At 43.3% G+C, this 24,879-nt stretch overlaps 1 protein-coding gene across 4 annotated transcripts in view; it reads left to right on the top strand.

Annotated features, from left to right (window-relative positions):
- LOC110537074 (membrane-associated phosphatidylinositol transfer protein 2) overlaps positions 1 to 24,879 on the top strand; it is a 91,267-nt gene that overhangs the window by 12,126 nt on the left and 54,262 nt on the right. For 2 of the 4 annotated variants that reach the window (XM_090191868.1, XM_036937060.2), the window contains exon 2: positions 17,363 to 17,554. In XM_090191868.1, the coding sequence (XP_090047994.1) occupies positions 17,477 to 17,554 (78 nt within the window). In that variant the 5' untranslated portion in view covers positions 17,363 to 17,476. Of the gene's footprint in view, positions 1 to 4,948; positions 5,315 to 16,720; positions 16,827 to 17,362; positions 17,555 to 24,879 lie in introns of those variants that run through there. The other 2 variants (XM_036937061.2, XM_036937058.2) reach the window with 2 other exon arrangements.

Genomic DNA, 24,879 nt, shown 5'->3' with positions numbered 1-24,879 from the left:
GGACCTGAACTCTGGATGTTACAGTAGACTGTTCAGGATGGACCTGAACTCTGGATGTTACAGTAGACTGTTCAGGATGAACCTGAACTCTGGATATTACAGTAGACTGTTCAGGATGGACCTGAACTCTGGATGTTACAGTAGACTGTTCAGGATGAACCTGAACTCTGGATGTTACAGTAGACTGTTCAGGATGGACCTGAACTCTGGATATTACAGTAGACTGTTCAGGATGAACCTGAACTCTGGATATTACAGTAGACTGTTCAGGATGGACCTGAACTCTGGATATTACAGTAGACTGTTCAGGATGAACCTGAACTCTGGATATTACAGTAGACTGTTCAGGATGAACCTGAACTCTGGATATTACAGTAGACTGTTCAGGATGAACCTGAACTCTGGATGTTACAGTAGACTGTTCAGGATGAACCTGAGCTCTGGATATTACAGTAGACTGTTCAGGATGGACCTGAACTCTGGATATTACAGTAGACTGTTCAGGATGAACCTGAACTCTGGATGTTACAGTAGACTGTTCAGGATGAACCTGAGCTCTGGATATTACAGTAGACTGTTCAGGATGAACCTGAGCTCTGGATGTTACAGTAGACTGTTCAGGATGAACCTGAGCTCTGGATATTACAGTAGACTGTTCAGGATGGACCTGAACTCTGGATGTTACAGTAGACTGTTCAGGATGAACCTGAACTCTGGATATTACAGTAGACTGTTCAGGATGAACCTGAGCTCTGGATGTTACAGTAGACTGTTCAGGATGGACCTGAGCTCTGGATATTACAGTAGACTGTTCAGGATGAACCTGAACTCTGGATGTTACAGTAGACTGTTCAGGATGAACCTGAGCTCTGGATGTTACAGTAGACTGTTCAGGATGGACCTGAACTCTGGATATTACAATAGACTGTTCAGGATGGACCTGAACTCTGGATGTTACAGTAGACTGTTCAGGATGAACCTGAACTCTGGATATTACAGTAGACTGTTCAGGATGAACCTGAACTCTGGATATTACAGTAGACTGTTCAGGATGAACCTGAACTCTGGATGTTACAGTAGACTGTTCAGGATGGACCTGAGCTCTGGATATTACAGTAGACTGTTCAGGATGAACCTGAACTCTGGATATTACAGTAGACTGTTCAGGATGAACCTGAACTCTGGATGTTACAGTAGACTGTTCAGGATGGACCTGAGCTCTGGATATTACAGTAGACTGTTCAGGATGAACCTGAACTCTGGATATTACAGTAGACTGTTCAGTATGAACCTGAACTCTGGATGTTACAGTAGACTGTTCAGGATGGACCTGAACTCTGGATGTTACAGTAGACTGTTCAGGATGGACCTGAACTCTGGATATTACAGTAGACTGTTCAGGATGGACCTGAACTCTGGATGTTACAGTAGACTGTTCAGGATGGACCTGAACTCTGGATGTTACAGTAGATAACATGAAGATGGCGCCAAAGAACATGGCTGACATTTTAATTCTCCTAACCAATTGTGCTATTTTGTTGTTCTTTTTGCATTTTGGGTAACTTGTTTTTTAACTTATTTTGTACATAATGTTGCTGCTACCATCTCTTATGACCTAAAATAACTTCTGGACATCATAACAGTGATTACTCACCGCTGAACGATGATGATACGGATAATATAGACCTGGCAGGATTTTCAATGCAACGAAAGGACAGAGAAGCTACGTCTGGTAAGACAAGAGGGTGTCTATTTGTCAGTAACAGCTGGTGCGCAATGTCTAATACTAAAGAAGTCTTGAGGTATTGCTCGCCTGAGGTAGAGTACCTTATGATAAGCTGTAGACCACACTATCTACCAAGAGAGTTCTCCTAGTGGCCGGGGACATTAATGCAGGCAAACTTAAATCAATTTTTACACATTTTTACCAGCATGTCACATGTGCAACCAGAGGGGGAAAAAATCCTAGATCACCTTTATTCCACACACGGGAGATGCATACAAAGCTCTCCCTTGCCCTCCATTTGGCAAATCTGATCATAATTCCTATCCTCCTGATTCCTGCTTACAAACAAAAACTAAAGCAGGAAGTACCAGTGACTCACTCAATACGGAAGTGGTCAGATGACGCGGATGCTACACTATAGGACTGTTTTGCTAGCACAGACTGGAATATGTTCCGGGATTCATCCAATGGCATTGTACACCACCTCAGTCATCGGCTTTGTCAATAAGTGCATTGACGACGTTGTTCCCACAGTGACCGTACATACATATCCCAACCAGAAGCCATGGATTACAGGAAACATCTGCATCGAGCTAAAAGCTAGAGCTGTCGCTTTCAAGGAGTGGGAGACTAATCCGGACGCTTATAAGAAATCCTGCTATGCCCTCAGACGAACCATTAAACAAGCAAAGCATCAATACAGGATTAAGATTGAATCCTACTACACCGGCTCTGACGCTCGTCGGATGTGGCAGGGATTGAAAACTATTACGGACTACAAAGGGAAACCCAGATGCGAGCTGCCCAGTGACGCAAGCTTATCAGACAAGCTAAATGCCTTTTATGCTTGCATTCGAGGCTAGCAACACTGAAGCATGCACAAGAGCACCAGCTGTTCTGGATGACTGTGTGATAACACTCTCGGTAGCGGATGTGAACAAAACCTTTAAACAGAATCCCAGAAGGATTACCAGGACTTGTACTCAAAGCATGCACGGACCAACTGTCAAGTGTCTTCACTGACATTTTTGACCTCTCCCTGACCGAGTCAGTAATACCTACATGTTTCAAGCAGACCACCATAGTCCCTGTGCCCAAGGAAGCGAAGGTTACCTGCCTAAATGATTACTGTCCCATAGCACCCACGGCGGTAGCCATGAAGTTCTTTGAAAGGCTGGTCATGGCTAACATCAACAGCATCCTCCCAGACACCCTAGACCTACTCCAATTCGCATACCACCCCAACAGATGCACAGATGACGGAATCTCAATCACACTCCACACTGCCCTTTCCCACCTGGACAAAAGGAACACCTACGTAGCCTCGTTATTGTTATTCTTATTGCGTTACTTTTTATTATTATTTTTTACTTCAGTCTATTTGGTAAATATTTTCTTTACTCTTCTTGAACTGCACTGTTGGTTAAGGGCTTGTAAGTAAGCATTTCACAGTGAGGTCTACACTTGTTGTATTTGGTGCACGTGACAAATAAAGTTTGATTTGATTTGACTGTTCAGGATGGACCTGAACTCTGGATATTACAGTAGACTGTTCAGACTGACTGGCTGATTGGGTTAACCAGGCTCTGCTCTGCCAATGGCTGGATAAACAGTGAAGGACTGTGTGTGTGTGTGTGTTTATGTGTGTGTTAATGTGTTTATGTGTGTGTGTGTGTGTGTGTCCACTTGGTGGAGGACCTGTCAGCAAGCCATTTCATTTTGAGAGCGCGTCTATCCATCACCACAGCCCGGTGGTCCTGTATGACTCAATTGGTAGTGCATGGCGCTTGCAATGCAAGGATTGTGAGTTTGATTCCCAGGGCCACCCAAACATAAAATGTAAGCATGACTTTAAATCACTTTGGATTGAAGTGTCTGCTAAATGGAGAGAGAGAGAGAGAGAGAGAGAGAGATCCAACAGTTGGCTGCTGTTATGAATGAGAAGTCTGTTCTCCAATCTCTGGTTTCCTTCTTCCCTCCTAGCCAGGTTGCCAGATCTGGTTGTTCTTTAGCCAACTCGTCTGTCAGTCCTTTCTTGACATGTCTGACAAGAAAAACAGACATACACATTCAAACATCTGATACATTGACACATTAGAATTCCATTAGAACATTTATAATCATCTATACACATTTGAAATCATGATAATAAGCATTTCTAAAACAGCATTTACATTGTCTAGGGTGGGATCACTGGGGGTTGTTTGGTGTGACTTATGAAAATGAATGCATGGATCAGTGATTTGGTAGTCAAAGTGAAAGACCCATGTTGTGATTCAAGGCAGGCTCATTCAAACTCCAGTATGCAATACAACACCCTTGGTCAGGGACACATAATGTTATAGGTACAGTACATGGTTTTTATGACACCCTGCAGGTGGGAAGTCATTTGGTACTGTGTACTTAGGCTACAGTATGTTTTGCATGTCTTCACCCTATTCCAAACTGACCTCTGCAGTCATTAATAGGTTTTTGAAAGCCTGTACAGTGTGCCTCTGTTTTTTTAGAAATTCTAACTTGCTTTTGTTTTACGTGTGGATCGCTGTGTGTGCGTGCTAGTGTGTGTGTGTGTGTGAGACTGTGACTGTGGCACTTGAATCAGTAAAATATTTGAATCCGTAAAAGATTTGAATCAGTAAAGGATTTGGATCAGTAAAGGATTTGGATCAGTAAAGGATTTGAATCAGTAAAGGATTTGGATCAGTAAAGGATTTGGATCAGTAAAGGATTTGAATCAGTAAAGGATTTGGATCAGTAAAGGATTTGGATCAGTAAAGGATTTGAATCAGTAAAGGATTTGAATCAGTAAAGGATTTGGATCAGTAAAGGATTTGAATCAGTAAAGGATTTGAATCAGTAAAGGATTTGAATCAGTAAAGGATTTGAATCAGTAAAGGATTTGAATCAGTAAAGGATTTAAATCAGTTTAGATCAGCAAACAACACATATATCCTGTCCTATGAATACCATTACCATGTAACAAATATGGAGAGCAGGCAAAAGATAAACATTCACAGTGGAGAGGATGGATGAGAGGGAGAAAAAGGGAGAAGTGGGGTGAGAAAGATAGAGAAAGAAAGACAGAGGGAGAGAGAGGAATGAAGGAGTGCAGTAGCGTTGATTAACCAGTGGGCCGTCCCTCGGACTCGATGCATCATAACAACACCGACCAATCACATCACAGCCTCGTGCGTCTCCATGGTAACTGGGCTTCCTAGCTCCAGTTTAGGTGGAGACAAAGGGAGGAATGGAGAAAAAGGGGATAGGTGAAAAGATGAAGAGCGAGCGAATCGATGTCTTCTGTTTTTTTTCTTTCTCTGATGGCTGTTTTCACACCAAGCGCTCCTCTCATGCTGCCTTAGTCACCTCACAGCTGATGAGACCACAGACGAACACAACAACAATAACAACAACATCATAACCAGACTAAGGCCAGTCGTTGATGGTGATACTGTAGGGATGTCAGTGTGGCAGGCTTTCTGGCTGATGTGGCTGTCGAGAGCTGGGAGATGAGATGACCCTTCAGTCACTGTAGATTGGATCTGCTGGTTATGACAAGCTGTCTAAGTGCCATCCTGCTTCTGAAAGGTAAAACGCCTTGTTTTGAGAACACTCTTCTATATCAGCATTAGACCTGCTTTTGTTCTGGACTGTGTCAGTGTATGTGTGTGTATGTTATTGTATCTCTGATGCAGATGAAGGAGAGGATGCCTGTGTTGACTGTTGGGATGAAGCCCTGGAGTATAGCTGGTTTAGGGGAAACAGGTGGAGTGAGTGGAGTACTAGTCGCAGTGCGTAGCCATACACCATATTATCACATTCATTCTTCATCCTAGAACCTCGACTTGTGAAGCTAGACTTGGAGGCTGGATGTCGGCTTCAGGTTAGCTACTGTATTGTACGTTTTACTGAACCTGAATTTGTTGAATCTGAATGTGTGTACTGTGCTCAGCAGTAGTTGTTGTTATTGTTGATTCTGTTGTTGTTGTTGTTGTTGTTGTTGATCCTGTTGTTGTTGTTTATGCTGTTGTTGTTGATCCTGTTGTTGTTGTTTATGCTGTTGTTGTTGATCCTGCCACTGAAGCCTGTATTGATTGTACACTGTTAAAAACAACATATTGATAAAAGCCTGGCATGTGTGTCTGTCTGTGTGTCTGTCTGTGTGTCTGCCTGCCTGCAGGGCTTCAGGAGGGCAGCAGCCATGTGATTCGGTGGAATGGAGGCTTGTGATGGTAACCATAGAGACATCACTGGTCCTTACTGGACTGAATACCCTCCTTTAGATTCTTCATTCTTTTATTAGATTTGGATGTTTAGATTTTTTGACATTATATTATGGCAGGATGATTCTGCACCCTGACTGTCATCCTAGCATGTGTCCACAGGATGGGATAATAAACTCAGAGTCTTGTGAAGTGGTGCTCTCACTACGGAAAAGCCATTCTAGTAAGCTACAATAGACACATCGTCTGAGTGGAATGGATGGGAGGTGTCCGGCACATTTAGCTGATATAACTTGCCCCCGTGTGAAAGACAAACCACCATTCATTCAATCAATCAATCAATCAAATGTATTTATTTCTATAGCCCTTTTTACATCAGCCGATTTCACAAAGTGCTATACAGAAACCCAGCCTAAAACCCCAAACAGCAAGCAATGCAGATTGCAGGCCCCTAGGAAAGGTTTTATTGTTCAGACTGGGCAGCAGCACTCTCAGCTGGACCAAGTAGTGGACATCCCCAAAGTAATCACCAGTCTGGAGCTCTGCCACCTCAGACCCCACGGGGGGGTCAAATACAGGGAGAGGACTGGACAGACAGTTGCTGAGGGAACCAGCTGACGACAAAGTCCCTCCGACATTGGTTGGAATAGAGGATGGAATGGAACTGGCCCGGAACACACCCTGACACAATACACACACACACACACACACACACACACACACACACACACACACACACACACACACACACACACACACACACACACACACACACACACACACACACACACACACTGGCTGTGGTGTTAGATATAATTGATGTGGCCTGCTCCCTGCCAAGTTAGACCCTAGCAGTTGGAATGTGTTTGTCTCAAGCCTAAGTGCTCCAGCTAATTACTGCAGCCTGACTATAATACATCACTGCTTGGCTTTTCCTGACTCTGGTCCAGTAATATCAAATCAAATTGTATTTGCCACATGCGCCAAATACAACAAATACTGTGAAATGCTTACTTACAAGCCCTTAACCAACAATGCAGTTCAAGAAATAGTTAAGAAAATATTTAGTAAATAAACTAAAGTAAAAAATAAATAAAAAATAAACAATAAAATAACAATAACGAGGCTTTATACAGAGGGGCATCAATGTGCAGGGGTACAGGGTAGTCGAGGTAGGGGTAAAGTAATAATAAACAGCAAGTAGCATCAGTGTACAAACAGGGGGGGGCATCAATGTGCAGGGGTACAGGGTAGTCGAGGTAGGGGTAAAGTGATAATAAACAGCAAGTAGCAGCAGTGTACAAACAGGGGGGGGGGCGTCAATGTGCAGGGGTACAGGGTAGTCGAGGTAGGGGTAAAGTGATAATAAACTGCAAGTAGCAGCAGTGTACAAACAGGGGGGGGCGTCAATGTGCAGGGGCACAGGGTAGTCGAGGTAGGGGTAAAGTGATAATAAACAGCAAGTAGCAGCAGTGTACAAACAGGGGGGGGGGGGTCAATGTGCAGGGGTACAGGGTAGTCGAGGTAGGGGTAAAGTGATAATAAACAGCAAGTAGCAGCAGTGTACAAACAGGGGGGGGGGGGTCAATGTGCAGGGGTACAGGGTAGTCGAGGTAGGGGTAAAGTGATAATAAACAGCCAGTAGCAGCAGTGTAAAAACAAAGGGGGTGTCAATGCAAATAGTCCGGGTGGCCATTTGATGAATTGTTCACCAGTCTTATGGCTTGGGGGTAGAAGCTGTTAAGGAGCCTCTCCGGTACCGCTTGCCATGCGGGAGCAGGGAGAACAGTCTATGACTTGGGGGTAGAAGCTGTTAAGGAGCCTCTCCGGTACCGCTTGCCATGCGGGAGCAGGGAGAACAGTCTATGACTTGGGGGTAGAAGCTGTTAAGGAGCCTCTCCGGTACCGCTTGCCATGCGGGAGCAGGGAGAACAGTCTATGACTTGGGTGACTGGATCTTTTACTTTTTTAGGGCCTTCCTCTGACACTGCTGAGTATAGAGGTCCTGGATGGCAGGAAGCTTGGCCCCAGTGATGTACTGGGCTGTACGCACTAGAGGTCGACCGATTATGATTTTTCAACGCTGAACCTGATTGTTGGAGGACCAAAAAAAAGCCGATACCGATTAATAGGACAATTTTTTAATTTTTTGAATGTATTCATTTATTTGTAATAATGACAATTACAACAATACTGAATGAACACTTTTATTTTATCTTAATATAATACATCAATCAAATCAATTTAGCCTCAAATAAATAATGAAACATGTTCAATTTGGTTTAAATAATGTAAAAACAAAGTGTTGGAGAAGAAAGTAAAAGTGCAATATGTGCCATGTAAAAAAGCTAACGTTTAAGTGCCTTGCTCAGAACATGAGAACATATGAAAGCTGGTGGTTCCTTTTAACATGAGTCTTCAATATTCCCAGGTAAGAAGTTTTAGGTTGAGGTTATTATAGGAATTATAGGACTATTTCTCTCTATACCATTTGTATTTCATATACCTTTGACTATTGGATGTTCTTATAGGCACTTTAGTATTGCCAGTGTAACAGTATAGCTTCCCTCCCTCCCCTACCTGGGCTTGAACCAGGAACACATTGACAACAGCCACCCTGGAAGCATCGTTACCCACCGCTCCACAAAGGCCGTGGCCCTTGCAGAGCAAGGGGAACAACTTCAAGTCTCAGAGCGAGTGACGTTTGAAACGCTATTAGCGCACCCCCACTAACTAGTTAGCCATTTCACATCGGTTACACCAGCCTAATCTCGGGAGTTGATAGGCTTGAAGTCATAAACAGCGCTGTGCTTCAAGCATTGCGAAGAGCTGCTTGCAAACGCACAAAAGTGCTGTTTGAATGAATGCTTACTAGCCTGCTGCTGCCTACCACCGCTCAGTCAGACTGCTCTATCAAATATCAAATCAGTCTTAATTATAACATAATAACTCACAGAAATACGAGCCGTAGGTCATTAATATGGTCAAATCCGGAAACTATCATCACGAAAATAAAAAGTTTATTCTTTAAGTGAAATACGGAACCTTTCCGTATTGTATCTATCGGGTGGCATCCCTAAGTCTAAATATTCCTGTTACATTGCACAACCTTCAATGTTATGTCATAATTGCGTAAAATTCTGGCAAATTAGTTCGCAACAAGCCAGGCGGCCCAAACTGTTGCATATACCCTGACTCTGCGTGCAATGAACGCAAGAAAAGTGACACAATTTACCTAGTTTAATATTGCCTGCTAACATTAATTTCTTTAACTAAATATGCAGGTTTAAAGATATATACTTCTGTGTATTGATTTTAAGAAAGGCATTAATGTTTATGGTTAGCTACAGTCGTGCAACAATTATGATTTTTTCGCAAATGCGCTTTTGTTAAATCATCCCCCGTTTGGCGAAGTTGGCTGTCTTTGTTAGGAAGAAATCGTCTTCACAGTTCGCAATGAGCCAGGTGGCCCAAACTGCTGCATATACCCTGACTCTGTTACACAGAATGCAAGAGAAGTGACACAATTTCCCTAGTTAAAATAATTTCATGTTAGCAGGTAATATTAACTAAATATGCAGGTTTAAAAATATATACTTGTGTATTGATTTTAAGAAAGGCATTGATGTTTATGGTTAGGTACACATTGGTGCAAAGACAGTGGTTTTTTGCGAATGCGCTTGTTAAATCACCCGTTTGGCGAAGTAGGCTATGATTCAATGATAAATTAACAGGCACCGCATCGATTATATTCAACACAGGACAAGCTAGATAAACTAGTAATATCAACCATGTGTAGTTAATTAGTGATTATTTTTAGATTGCTTGTTTTTTATAAGATATGTTTAATGCTAGATAGCACCTTACCTTGGCTCCTTGCTGCACTCGCATAACAGGCAGTCAGCCTGCCACGCAATCTTCTCGCGGAGTGCAATGTAATCGGCCATGATCGGTGTCCAAAAAATGCCGATTACCGATTGTTATGAAAACTTGAAATCGGCCCTAATTAATCAGCCATTCCGATTAATCGGTCGACCTCTAGTACGCACTACCCTCTGTAGCACCTTACGATCAGATGCAGAGCAGTTACCATACCAGGCAATACCATGCAACCGGTCAGGATGCTCTCGATGGTGCAGCTGTAGAACTTTTTGAGGATCTGGGGACCCATGCCAAATCTTTCCAGTCTTCTGAGGTGGGAAAGGTGTTGTTGTGCCCTCTTCATGACTGTCTTGGTGTTTTTGGACCATGATAGTTTGTTGGTGATGTGGACACCAAGGAACATGAAACTCTCGACCTGCTCCAATATAGCCCCATTGATGTTAATGGGGGCCTGTTCGGCCCACCTTTTCCTGTAGTCCATGATCAGCTCTTTTGTCTTGCTCTCATTGAGGGAGAGGTTGTTGTCCTGGCACCACACTGCCAGGTCTCTGACCTCCTCTCTATAGGCTGTCTCATCGTTGTCAGTGATCAGGCCCACCGCTGTTGTGTCGTCAGCAAACTTAATGATGGTGTTGGAGTTTTGTTTAGGGTTGCAATTTTTTGGGAATATTCAGAGGTGGAAACTTTCCGTGGGAATTAACAGGAATATATGGGAATTAACGGTAATATATGCAAATTAATATTAATACCATTTAAATGTAGATGTTTTTTGTATGGGATATATTTACCATATCATATGGAGACAGAAACAAACATTGTACCTTATAATAAGTAGACATAATTGCAAATGATTAAATCCTTCCAATAGAAATGTAAAAAAACAATTTAGTTACGAATTGAACTTTAAGTAAGTGAGTTGACTCTTCATACTGAACAACAAAAGAAAGGGAATATTGAATGATCCCCAGTGATCCATCGCATCTCCCAAAAACATTTTCAACATACATCTGTAAAATGATGGTCTATAAACTAAAGCTTTGGTTGTCTTCCTCTCAGTCTTCCATGTCTTCTCCCTGGGCCTCCTCAATGTACACCTCTTGAACATCAGACTCTGAGGCCTCATCTTCACTGTCACTTTCCAACCTTGGCTCCTTGTCAGGCTCAAAAAGCCTCAAATTTGCCCGGATGGCCACCAATTTTTCAACCCTTGTATTGGTCAGCCTGTTGCGTGCTTTGGTGTGTCTTCCCAAAAAAGGACCAGTTGCGCTCTTACGAGCCTGATGGTGGAATTTGAAGGATGATGGAGGCAACAGTGAAAAGAGCCTCAGATCCACAAAGTCCATTTCCAACAGGTGGCTGACGAGATATGTTGGCACGACTGCCATATTGCATCTCCATCCCAAAGCCCTTGCTTGGAAGTGTACTTCGCCAGACTGCCAAGAACCTTGCCCTCATCCAGGCCAAGGTGGCGAGACACTGTAGTGATGACACCATAGGCCTTGTTGATCTCTGCACCAGACAGGATGCTCTTGCCAGCATACTTGGGGTCCAACATGTACCCTGGGGCGTGTATGGGCTTCAGGCAGAAGTCTTCACACGTTTTGATGTATTTCAGAACTGCAGTTTCCTCTACTTGGAGCAAAAGTGAAGTGGGCAGGGCATTATGGATTTATTCTCTCAAGCAGAGTCTGAACATCAGACAGGATGGCATTGTCTCCCTCAATCCGTGCAATGGCTACTGCTATAGGTTTCAGGAGTTTCAGGCTGCTTCCCACTCTCTCTCAAAATACATCATCCAGGAGGATCCTCTTGATGGGGCTGCCCATATCGGCAGACTGTGATATGGCCATTTCTTGGAGAGACTCCTTCCCCTCCAGGAGGCTGTCAAACATGATGACAACACCACCCCAACGGGTGTTGCTGGGAAGCTTCAATGTGGTGCGGTGTGTCTATTGTCCCTTGTGTCTGTGTTCTTGTAGAATACTGGTTGAGGGGTGGAGATGTATTTAATTATTCCTTGTCCGCAAACATTCGACCACCCATCAGAGATGATTGCAATACAGTCTTCTTTCTCTATGATTTGCTTGACCTTCACTTGAACTCCGTTGAACTTTGCATCCAGCAAATGAGTAGGTAAAGCAAGTCTGTTCGGAGGGGTGTATGCTGGGTGAAGAACATTCAGAAATCTCTTCCAATACACATTGCCTGTGAGCATGAGATGAACCAGTTTCATTCTCTGACTACGTTCCTCCATTGGGTCAAAAAAACTTTTGGTCCAGCAGGACCATGAGCTGTTGCTATCGATAAGGTGTCTGATTCATCATTTTCACCTCGAATAGAAGTAGAGGGACTTTGGTCAGAGGTTTAACCTTTATTGTTGTGAGTGCTGAGGGAACTTTATGCACTTGGCCAGATGATTCTGCATCTTTGTTGCATTCTTCACAAATGATTTGGCACAGTATTTGCAAATGACACAGCTTTTCCATCTACATTAGCTGCAGTGAAATGTCTCCACACATCAGATAGTGCCCGTGGCATTTTCCTGTAAAGATTAGAAAAAAGGAGTAAAAAAAAAACACAAATACAATTCCATGTACAGATAAATAGTTAAGCAGTTAGATTAAACAACTCCTTCGTAAGATAAATGTTTTCAAATGAAACATGTATGTAAACAGGTGAATTAACACTCCTCAGTTAGCAGGCTCAAGCAAGCAAAAACCCACATGGTTGCAAAAACTAACTAGCAGAAAATGTTAACAAGTTAGAAATGATTTAACACACTTTTCCATAGGCTACCATACCAAAAAATAATGTATGTCATATAATATATATTCACCCCACCCAGTATCAGGGTGGCAGGTACCCTAGTGGTTAGAGCATTGGGTCAGTAATTGAGAGGCAGGTGGCTCGAATCCCTGAGCTAACAAGGTAAAAATCTGTTGTTCTGCCCCTGAACAAGTCTGTTAAACCAAGACTTTGTTTTTAACTGACTTGCCTAGTTAAAGAAAGGTTAAATAAAAAATACTAATTTGTAATAAAAACTTACCAGAAAGCATGTAGTCCTTGTCTCAGACAGTGTAGTAGTGTGGGCTCAATAGCATCTCCATTAGTGTGCAAGATCTTGAGAATCAGCTGTACATGTGATTGAAGAATGCACTGTGCATGCAGAGGGTTGCAATTCCATTGGATTGGGGATAATTTAACCAAAATATGCCACAAGACCTAGAATTGAATTATGTGTATCCCACAACAAAGGTTCACTGTTATAAGCCAATAAGCCTTTTATAAGCCTTTTTTGATTCATTTAAACAAAATGCCCCAAATTCCCGGGCTTAACTTCCCATAAAACAGTTTCGGAAAAATTCCAGACATTTACCGGAAAGTTTCCGACCCTTTGCAACCCAAGTCGTGTTTGCCACACAGTCGTGGGTGAACACCCCTGAAGGGCCCCCATGTTGAGGATCAGCGTGGCAGATGTGTTGTTGCCTACCCTTACCACCTGGGGCGGCCCGTCAGGAAGTCCAGGATCCAGTTGCAGAGGGAGGTGTTAAGTCACGGGTTCCTTAGCTTAGTGATGAGCTTTGAGGGCACTATGATGTTGAACGTTGAGCTGTAGTCAATGAACTGCATTCTCACATAGGTGTTCCTTTTGTCCAGGTTGGAAAAGGCAGTGTTGAGATCGATTGAGATTGCGTCATCTGTGGATCTGTTGGGGCGGTATGCGAATTGGAGTAGGTCTAGAGTTTCCAGGATGATGCTGTTGATGTTAGCCATGACCAGCCTTTCAAAGCACTTCATGGCTGCCGACGTGAGTACTACGGGGCGGTAATCATTTATGCAGGTAACCTTCGCTTCCTTGGGCACAGGGACTATGGTGGTCTGCTTGAAACATGTAGGTATTACAGACTCGGTCAGGGAGAGGTTGAAATGTAAGTGAAGACACTTGCAAGTCGGTCTACGCATCCTTTGAGTACACGTCCTGGTAATCCATCTGACTCTGCAGCTTTGTGAATGTTGACCTGTTTATAGGTCTTACTCACATCGGCTATGGAGAGCCTGATGACACAGTCATCCAGAACAGCTGGTGCTCTCATGCATGCTTCAGTGTTGCTTGCCTCGAAGCGAGCATAAAAGGCATTTAGCTCGTCTGGTAGGCTTCTGTCCCTGGGCAGCTCACGGTTGGGTTTCCCTTTGTAGTCCGTAATAGTTGGCAAGCCCTTCCACATCTGACGAGCATCAGAGTCGGTGTAGTAGGATTCAATCTTAGTCCTGTATTGATGCTTTTCCTGTTTGATGGTTCGTCTGAGGGCATAGCAGGATTTCTTATAAGCATCCAGATTAGTGTCCTCTCCTTGAAAGTGGCAGCTCTAGCCTTTAGCACACTGTGGATTTTGCCTGTATTCCATGGCTTCTGGTTGGGAAATGTACGTACAGTAACTGTGGGGACGACGTCGTCGATGCACTTATTGATGAAGCTGGTGACTGAGGTGGTATGCCATTGGATAAATCCCGGAACATATTCCAGTCTGTGCTAGCAAAACAGTCCTGTGGCGTAGCATCCGCATCATCTGACCACTTCCCTATTGCTCGAGTCATTGGTACTTTCTGCTTTAGTTTTTGCTTGTAAGCAGGAATCGGGAGGATAGAATTATGGTCAGGTTTGCCAAAAGGAGGGCGAGGGAGAGCTTTCTATGTGTCTCTGTGTGTGGAGATAAGGTGGTCTAGAGTTTTTTTCCCCTGTGGTTGCACGTGTGACATGTTGGTAGAAATTAGGTAAAACAGATTTAAGTTTTCTTGCATTAAAGTCCCCGGCCACTAGGAGCGCCGCTTCTGGATGAGCATTTTCTTGTTTGCTTATCGCCTTATACAGCTCATTGAGTGCAGTCTTAGTGCCAACATCGGTTTGTGGTGTTAAATAGACAGCTACGAATAATATAGACGAGAACTCTCTTGGAAAAAGCTAGTGATAGTGTGGTCTACAGCTTATCTTGACGTACTCTACCTCAGACGAACAATACCTTGAGACTTTTTTAATATTAGACATCATGCACCAGCTGTTATTGACAAAATATAATAGTGTGCGTGTGTGTGAAGCTGTGTGTTTGTGCGTGTGTGTGTTATCAAATTGAACCTACGTTAGAGCAGCAGCTCTCATAATTAACTGTAATAGGAATCATTTTAAACCAATGGCGTATCACATTGTTGGGCCGTGGAATCGTTTTAAGCCAATGACATAAAACAATCATGGGGAGGGGCGAATCCTGTTAAGCTAACGACAATAGCTGATGCATTCTTTGGACGGCAATAATTTGAAGCCATTGACGTACTCTATCACATTCTTAGCATCCAGAATGCTCTATACACCCAGTCTTAATGCCAGACCACCTGTTTAACTCTACTTTCTTTCTTTCTTTCTTTCTTTTTCTCTCTCCCTATCTCTAGTTCTATACCTCTCTCTCTCCCTCCCTATCTATCTCTATCTCTCTAGCTCTCTCTCTCTGTCTGTCTAGGTCCTCCCATACATGCTCTCCCCCTCGGGCAGCCTTCCACCCCCTCTCTCCCATCTCTCCCTCTTATTCCCTCCCTCCCTCTTATTCCCTCCCTCCTTTCTCTCTCTCTCTCACACACACACACACAAATAAAACCAAATTCTGTGTGTAGTGGAGAAAAGCATTGGCACGCTGTTGTTGTGGACAATATGAATGTAACGGAACTCTGTTACTGTTACTACTCCTCAAGAGCAAATCTCACCTAGGACAGTGATTTGACCCCAGGACATAATCCTAGAGGATTATGGGTGATTGGGTCACCTGGTGGCCCCTAACAGAGTAAACACAGTCTGCTAGACCAACACTGGATGCAGCTCCTACCAAAAGGTCGCCGTTTTGAATAACCAAGCCGGCAAGATGAAAAATCTGTTGATATGCCCCTGAGCAACACACTTAATCCTAACTTGCTCCAGGGGCACCGTGCTACTATGGCTGACCCTGTAAAACAACACTGCACCTATCTGGTGTCTGTGACAATAAAAAACATACAGTATATACCTTGTTAATGTAAACGTAGTAAACCTTACCACACACACTCCGTCTCTTTATCCATCAGGGTAGCGTCACAGCTGAGCTGCCGATGTCATCAACAGCAGCATGGCAGTCTCTGCCATCAATTGTTTGTAGCGAGAAATACTGACTTGGGAGAGAGGGGGAGGGTTGGGGGAAGGAGATAGAAGGGGGGGAAGCAGAGGGAAGCGAAAGAGAGACAGAGAGACAGATAAATATTTTATTTTGTATTGTTTTTAGAGAGTATTTGTATTTGCATTGTGGCTGTAGTCCCTGGGCAGCACTTACCTGCCCAGGGACTACAGGTGCAAATGAGCTCTTGGGTAACCCTGACACATTTACATGGATGTTGCATTACTGTAATATTAATGTTGATTAATGTGCACTGTCCCTGTAATGCTGCGTATTTAATCCCTCTTACACTAAGCTCCCTCAGTCATGTGACGTACTAAACTCGTCCCTGTGAGTCTCTCTTTCTGTCTGTCTGTGTGTGTGTGTGTGTGTTGTCATGCTGTCTTGTCGCTTGATCAGACTTGTACTGTCTACTGGAGGAAACATTGTTTGGACTTTGTTTTGGCATTACTTTGATTTGATTGGTTGGATGTTGACTAGATGTTTCTGCTTGATGCCTGGGACTTGGCGATGGTGGAATCACGTTGTTAGCAGACTGACATTACCTCTACAGTGAATAGGGACTTTGACTATTGGGATTTAGTTTGGACGTTACTGGGAAGTTGCTGGAACGTTTGATGTACCTGGATATAATGTGTAATAACTTGTAATAAATCATATATTAAATGTAAGTAAAGGTTTTGATATATCTGGTGCAGGGCTGAACGTTGACTGAGGACATACACACACACAGGATTTGGAGAAGAAGTGTTGTCTTCGTTAGAGCGTTGGACTAGGAACTAAAAGGTTGCCTGAGCTGACAAGGTAAAAATCTGTTGTTCTGCCCCTGAACAAGGCAATGTCTTTTCCGAGGCAGTCATTGAAATTAAGAATTTGTTCTGACTTGCCAAGTTAAGTAAAATATGTAATTCAGTTTTGTATTCACTTTAGATGTAAGTCTCTCTTGTCAAGATTAGCAGTACAGTTTTTTTTAAACATTTTAGTCATTTAGCAGTAGCTCTTATCCAGAGAGACTTACTGTTAGTGCATTCATCTTAAGGTAGCTAGGTGGGACAGCTACATATCACAGGCATAGTGAATACACTTTCCTCAATAATGTAGCTATCAGCAAAGTCAGATCTTTAAAGGGGGGAGTCAAGAGCAAGTGTTGGTTCAGGGAAGGTTTTTTTTTGTAGTCTTCATAGTCTTACCCTTGCATGCGTGTGTGTCATCACACAGACATCTTCTAAGACTACTGATTGTTCTCACCACATTGACTTGACCCAATCAAGTATTACATGATACGCGTTTCCTCTCACCCAGTGTTAACTCAGGTATGTGTCTCTTCTGTTCACCTACAGGTCTGAACCATAATGTGTTCCATCCCAGCTGTTTGATGATGCTGCTGCTTGGGTAGAGCGGCTCGTTGAGACGACCCTCTGCCCCCCCCCGTGCCACCCCACCACCAAGCTACCATGCTGATCAAGGAGTACCGGATCCCCATGCCTATGAGCGTGGAAGAGTACCGCATCGCCCAGCTCTACATGATCCAGGTGGGTGGCTACTGGCTAGCATACATACTGAAATACAACACACGGAATACATGTATGTAGCCTAGCATTGCATGGCTAACATGCATCATACAGAATAAATTACCTAGCATAGCATGGCTAACACACAGCAGGCAGAATACATTACCTATCATAGCATGGCTAACACACAGCAGGCAGAATACATTACCTAGCATAGCATGGCTAACACACAGCATGCAATACAACATATGAAGAGTTTATTTCCAAAACACTACAGTGTATATCCACACATTTTTCACATTTGTGTCTTTTCATCAGAAATGATTGCTTATGAGCACCTTCATGTGTGTGTAAAATATATCTGTTCTCAGATTTTTAAGTAATAGATTTTAGATGTGTATGAATATGTTGTTTTTTACAAAACGCTATATATCCATTGTTTGGCTGGAATGGAATGTTGGTATCCTGTGTATTTGACTGTGACATGTGATCGTCTCACCTAGCTATCTTAAGATGAATGCACTTACTGTAAGTTTCTCTAGGTAAGAGCATCTGCTAAATGACTAAAATGTCAAATATAAAAGTTTCACATACAGATCTCAAATTACTGTATTGAATTACAAAATATATATACATTACCATTCAAAAGTTTGGACACACCTACTCATTCCAGGGTTTTTCTTTATTTTTACTATTCTCTACATTGTAGAATAATAATGAAGACATCAAAACCATGAAATAACACATGGAGTCATGTAGTAACCAAAAAAGTGTTAAACAAATCAAAATACATTTTATATTTGAGATTCTTCAAAGTAGCCACCCTTTGCCTTGATGACAGCTTTGCACACTCTTAGCATTCTCTCAACCAGCTTCATGTGGTAGTTACCTACAATGCATTTCAATTATTAACAGGTGTGCCTTGTTAAAAGTTCATTTGTGGAATTTTTTTCCTTCTTAATGCGTTTGAGAAAATCAATTGTGTTGTGACAAGTTAGGGGTGGTATACAGAAGATAACCCTATTTTGTAAATTACCAAGTCCATATTATGGTTAGAACAGCTTCACTTACTTAAGACATGACGGTCAGTCAATCTGAAAAATGTCAAGAACTTTGAAAGTTTCAAAGTGCAGTCGCAAAAACCACCAAGCGCTATGATGAAACTGGCTCTCATGAGGACCACCACAGGAAAGGAAGACCCAGAGTTAACTCTGCTGCAGATGATAACTTCAGTAGAGTTAACTGCACCTCAGATTGCAGCCCAAATAAATGCTTCACAGAGTTCAAGTAGCAGACACATCTCAACATCAACTATTCAGAGGAGACTGGGTGAATCAGGCCTTCATTGTCGTATTTCTGCAAAGAAACCACTACTAAAGGACACCAATAAGAATAAAATACTTTCTTGGGCCAAGAAACATGACCAATGGGCATTAAACCGGTGTCCTTTGGTCTGATGAGTCCAAATGTGAGATTTTTGGTTCCAACAGCTGTGTCTTTGTGAGGCGCAGAGTAGGTGAACGGATTATCTCTGCATGTGTGGTTTCCACCATGAAGCACGGAGGAGGAAGTGTGATGGTGTGGGGGTGCTTTGCTGGTGACACTGTGAGTGATTTATACAGAATTCAAGGCACACTTAACCAGCATGGCTACCACCGCATTCTGCAACAATACAACATCCCATCTGGTTTGCGCTTAGTGGGACTATCATTTGTTTTTCAACAGGACAATGACCCAAAACCCACCTCGAGCCTGTGTAAAGGCTATTTGAACAAGAAGGAGAGTGATGGAGTGCTGCATCAGATGACCTGGCCACCTCAGTCACGTGACCTCAACCCAATTGAGATTGTTTGGACCGCAGACTGAAGGAAACGCAGCCAACAAGTGCTCAGCATATGTGGGAATTCCTTCAAGACTATTGGAAAAGCATTCCTTATGATGCTGGTTGAGCGAATGCCAAGAGTGTGCAAAGCTGTCATTAAGACAAAGGGTGGCTACTTTGAAGAATCTAAAATATATTTTGATTTGTTTGACACTTTTTTGGTTACTACATGATCCCATATGTGTTATTTTATAGTTCTGATGTCTTCACTATTAATCTTCAATGTAGAAAATAGTAAAAATAAAGAAAAACCCTTGAATGAGTAGGTGGGTCCAAACTTTACTGGTACAGTATACACAATTAAATATTAATGTCACAAATGTGTCATTTGTAGAGCTCTTTGTTAAAAATTGAATTATTTGTTACATTTGACTGTGTAAAACCTAGCAATACTTATTTTTCCTCTGAGAGTTAGGTGGATATATAGCATTTTCCAAAAAATATGATTATTTGTCTCTCTGAAATGAACAAATAAACAAATACATGTCTGTCATTGACCAACCCCATGCCATGATTAGATAGTGAAAAAACACACCAATCTCTTTCCTCATTTCTTTTAACAGTAAAAGCTAATTTACCAACATTTCTGAAAATGGATAAATAGCATTTTGAAATAAAATTCTTCATATTGCACACAGTGCATCACGTAGCATATATGGGATATAACATCATCCTAAAACAGCAGTCTAGGTCAGAGTCAGCAGATTGTACCCGTGACCCAAGAGCCCTACTGACCCTGGATTATAGGTGGTGAGTTGAGCTGTGTGTGTGTTTGTGCGTTCTTGCTTGTTTTTGTGTATGTGTGTGTGTGTGTAACATGGTGTCAGGTTGAGTTCATGTCTTATAGTTCAGGTCACTAGGTTAATGTGAGCTGTCTCAGGCAAGCTGACTCTCCATATGCTTATGGACCATGTTTTATTGAGACCAAACACACACAAATAAAGCCAAATTCTGGGTGTAGTGGAGAAAAGCATTGGCACGCTGTTGTTGTGGACAATATGAATGTAACGGAACTCTGTTACTGTTACTACTCCTCAAGAGCAAATCTCACCTAGGACAGTGATTTGACCCCAGGACATAATCCTAGAGGATTATGGGTGATTAGGTCACCTGGTGGCCCCTAACGGAAGTAAACACAGTCTGCTAGACCAACACTTGATGCAGCTTCTACCAAAAGGCCGCCGTTTTGAATAACCAAGCCGGCAAGATGAAAAATCTGTTGATATGCCCCTGAGCAACACACTTAATCCTAACTTGCTCCAGGGGCACCGTGCTACTATGGCTGACCCTGTAAAACAACACTGCACCTATCTGGTGTCTGTGACAATAAAAAACATACAGTATATACCTTGTTAATGTAAACGTAGTAAACCTTACCCACACACACTCCGTCTCTCTATCCATCAGGGTAGCGTCACAGCTGAGCTGCCGATGTCATCAACAGCAGCATGGCAGTCTCTGCCATCAATTGTTTGTAGCGAGAAATACTGACTTGGGAGAGAGGGGAGAGTTGGGGGAAGGAGATGGAGAGGGGAGCAGATAGAGAGGGAGGAGGAGGATTGGGGGAGCAGGTAGAGAGGGAGGAGGATGGGGGAGTAGGTAGAGAGGGAGGAGGGTTGGGGGAGCAGGTAGAGAGGGAGGAGGACCGGGGAGCAGGTAGAGAGGGAGGAGGATTGGGGGAGAAGGTAGAGAGGGAGGAGGAGGATTGGGGGAGCAGGTAGAGAGGGAGGAGGAGGATTGGGGGAGCAGGTAGAGAGGGAGGAGGGTTGGTGGAGCAGATAGAGAGGGAGGAGGAGGATTGGGGGAGCAGGGAGAGAGGGAGGAGGATGGGGGAGCAGGTAGAGAGGGAGAAGGGTTGGGGGAGCAGGTAGAGAGGGAGGAGGGTTGGGGGAGCAGGTAGAGAGGGAGGAGGATGGGGGAGCAGGTAGAGAGGGAGGAGGGTTAGGGGAGCAGGTAGAGAGGGAGGAGGATGGGGGAGCAGGTAGAGAGGGAGGAGGGTTGGGGGAGCAGGTAGAGAGGGAGTAGGGTTGGGGGTGCAGGTAGAGAGGGAGGAGGATGGGGAGCAGGTAGAGAGGGAGGAGGGTTGGGGGAGCAGGTAGAGAGGGAGGAGGATTGGGGGAGCAGGTAGAGAGGGAGGAAGGTTGGGGGAGCAGGGAGAGGTAGGAGGATGGGGGATTAGGTAGAGAGGGAGGAGGATGGGGGAGCAGGTAGAGAGGGAGGAGGGTTGGGGGAGCAGATAGAGAGGGAGGAGGGTTGGGGATTAGGTAGAGAGGGAGGAGGATGGGGAGCAGGTAGAGAGGGAGGAGGGTTGGGGGAGCAGATAGAGAGGGAGGAGGGTTGGGGGAAGACAAACAGAAAGAGAGACTGGCAGAGAGACAGAGAAAGATACTGATGGAAAGAGACACACAGAGGAAGAGAGAGACAGAGAAAGAAAGAGTCAGAGAAAGAGAGAAAGACAGAGAAAGAGAGAGGCAGAGGAAGGCATTGAGATGGAGGGAAACGGAGAATGAGGAGAAGTCACGATGATACAGTCACTGTTTCCATGACAACGTTATGCTGCTGATTTTGTTCTCCTTTCGATTGGATAGGTTTTCTTCCTGTGTGTGTATGCTATACTGAAACGACATAACACCAAATTAGAGACAAAACACTGGGAGAAAAGCTTGGACAAATGATGCAGCTGGAAGGAGAGCCACCCCATGCTGATCCTATTCAGTATGTCCATGTGAAAGACTGCAGGGCTGCAATGTGGACTGCGTTTCATATACTGTATACTTCATATACGTACGTATTCATACATTACTGCCACTTATTGGTCACATACTAGGCCCAAACACCTCTGGTTTCCTTGGGCTGAAGTAGGCTGGAAGAGGCTGGAAGAGACTCTGCAGGGTAAACCTTGATAAACAGAGTTTTTGCTGTGTGTGTGTGTATGTTTTTGTGTCGGTGTGTGTGTTTGCTAACCTTGGCGTATCATATAAATGATTCAGGCCAATACATTACTATTTCTGTGACGCTCTGAGTCTCTGCTGCCCTCTCAGCTCCCAGCCCTACATCAGGCCTCAGCCCTCTCAGCTTCCAGCCCTACATCAGGCCTCAGCCCTCTCAGCTTCCAGCCCTACATCAGACCTCAGACCTCTCAGCTTCCAGCCCTACATCAGACCTCAGACCTCTCAGCTTCCAGCCCTACATCAGGCCTCAGACCTCTCAGCTTCCAGCCCTACATCAGACCTCAGACCTCTCAGCTTCCAGCCCTACATCAGACCTCAGACCTCTCAGCTCCCAGCCCAACACAGCATGCTGCCACCATTACTTGCACACATTAATTTCTCTTCCCATTTTCTTTCTTTATTTCTATCTTTCTTTTCCATTCAGTCATTTTAATTATAATTTATTTTCTTTCTGCTTTTCGTTATAATTTCTTTTCGTTCTGCCCCTGGGCTGACACTCCCTGTCCCTCCATGCATGTCCCCAGGTTCAGATTCTGTAACCAAGGAACTCTCTTTTGTCTCCCTCGACTTTTTCCTTTTTCTTTTTGTTGTTGATTTCTTATTTTTCTAGTTGTCTTCTGGTCCTTGGTGACTGGGCTTCACTCTTCCTCTCAGCACAAAACATTCAATCTTTGAGCTGAGATTCTCTGTTCAATGTTTTCTCTCTTTCAACACTTCTCTGTCTTTCTTTACTCTTACAAGCACTATTTAATCGACTTGGTGCATCTCAGTAGTTTACAGTGGCTTCCTCTTCTCAACTCTCTTTCTTCCCCTTCACTGTTGTCAAACTGCAGGACAGGTGGAAGCAGATTCCTAGTAGGCTTCCAACATGGAGCTTTTTTCCACGTCGTGTGTGTGTGTGTGTGTGTGTGTGTGTGTGTGTGTGTGTGTGTGTGTGTGTGTGTGTGTGTGTGTGTGTGTGTACATGCATGTATGTGTGTTCCAGCATTACAGTTTTTCTCAATTGCTAAAACACAATTTCTGAAACTTCATCTTCAAGCACTATTTACATAACCTCTGACTCCTCTTGCAAAATGAAACATTCGCCTCAAAACAGTTTTACCTGTGTTCAAAATCAAATTGATCAAAATGATATACACTCTCAAGCAGTCAGTGAACAATACACCGAAAAATAGAAAACACATTGTTCAAAACATACAATTCTCAGGGAGAAGTACATTTTTAATCTAAAAAAATATTCATATTTTTCCGTCATTGTCCTTTGATGAACGAAAACGTGTTCTATCATAGTAGCTCAAAATTGATCAGAAATTACTACTCTGCTTTGCTCTTTGCAATTTAGTTTTTTGTTCTTCCTCCTCCTTGTACTGCTATTTTTACAGTACTGTACCCTGCATCTCACAAACTTGTCCTTTGTCTCTGTGATACTGTAATTATTGTTCTTTGTTGATATGAACCTGCAACCAGTCAAAATCTATTGAGCAGTCAGTACTGTTAATAAATGGAAAGCACAATGTTCAGGGCCATAAAATTCATCCATTGTACAGTATACAGCCTACAATGCACTGTACTACAGTATCCATTCTCAGACTTTCTCCTTCACCCTCAAAACAACCTGTTTGAGTCCAGGCAACTGAGAACTTTGTTCAGCCAATGGGTTTTAGTCAATGGGTTTTAGTGTTTTAGCAATTGAGAAAAACTGTAAACGTCTCCCTTTGAGCTGTCTTAATAGTATCTAACATTTCCTTATTAAGGTGCCTTTACGCTGTACAGTATAATGACTTACTGACTCCCAAACCAAGCCTTGATGCTCTCTGAGTTTATCATATTAAGCAGCTAATGCTCTCTGTTCCCTGTAGTAGAGCCCTTCAGAGGGGTGGGGAGGATAATGTAAGGCCTCTGCTCCTAAACTAAATTACCTGCTAAATTACTGCAATTTCCACTGCCTCTTACGACCTTCACTTCTCACCACTCCCTAAAACCCATCTCATATCTACAGAATGAGAGAAAGGATACGTCCCAAATGGCACCCTATTCCCTATACAGAGCACCACTTTTACAAAAATAGTGCACTATTTAGGAAATAGGGTGCCATTTGGGATACCTGGCGGCTACATGGTAATAGTGAGACTTATGTGGACCCTCATTCTGCAGTGTGTCTCTGTTACACTCTATTTCTATTCTACTCTATTTCTATACTATTTCTTATAATGATGAATATTTTTGAATAGTGCTTTTCTTATGCTCAATGCACGTATTGTATCAAGTAAGGGTCACAGAAGTGGTTAAGCTGAATATGACCGCGTGATGGGTAACCCAGCTTCAGTTGGATTAATCAGACATGAAAAGGATCCGTCTGCTACAGTTTCCCAAGTTGACCGCGGTATCGTGCCTTCTCACTTCTGGTGCTTTGTCAGACCCCTGTGTCTCCCAAATGGCACCCTATTCCCTACATAGTGCACTACTTCTGTCCAGGGCCCATCAAAAGCAATGCACTAGATATGGACAGGGTG

Source organism: Oncorhynchus mykiss, chromosome 12, assembly GCF_057628025.1.
Source record: "Oncorhynchus mykiss isolate SJ-2025 chromosome 12, ASM5762802v1, whole genome shotgun sequence".
Lineage (NCBI taxonomy): Eukaryota > Metazoa > Chordata > Actinopteri > Salmoniformes > Salmonidae > Oncorhynchus > Oncorhynchus mykiss.
The sequence above is the reverse complement of the archived record's forward strand: the minus strand, read 5'-3'. Positions and strand labels throughout refer to the sequence as shown.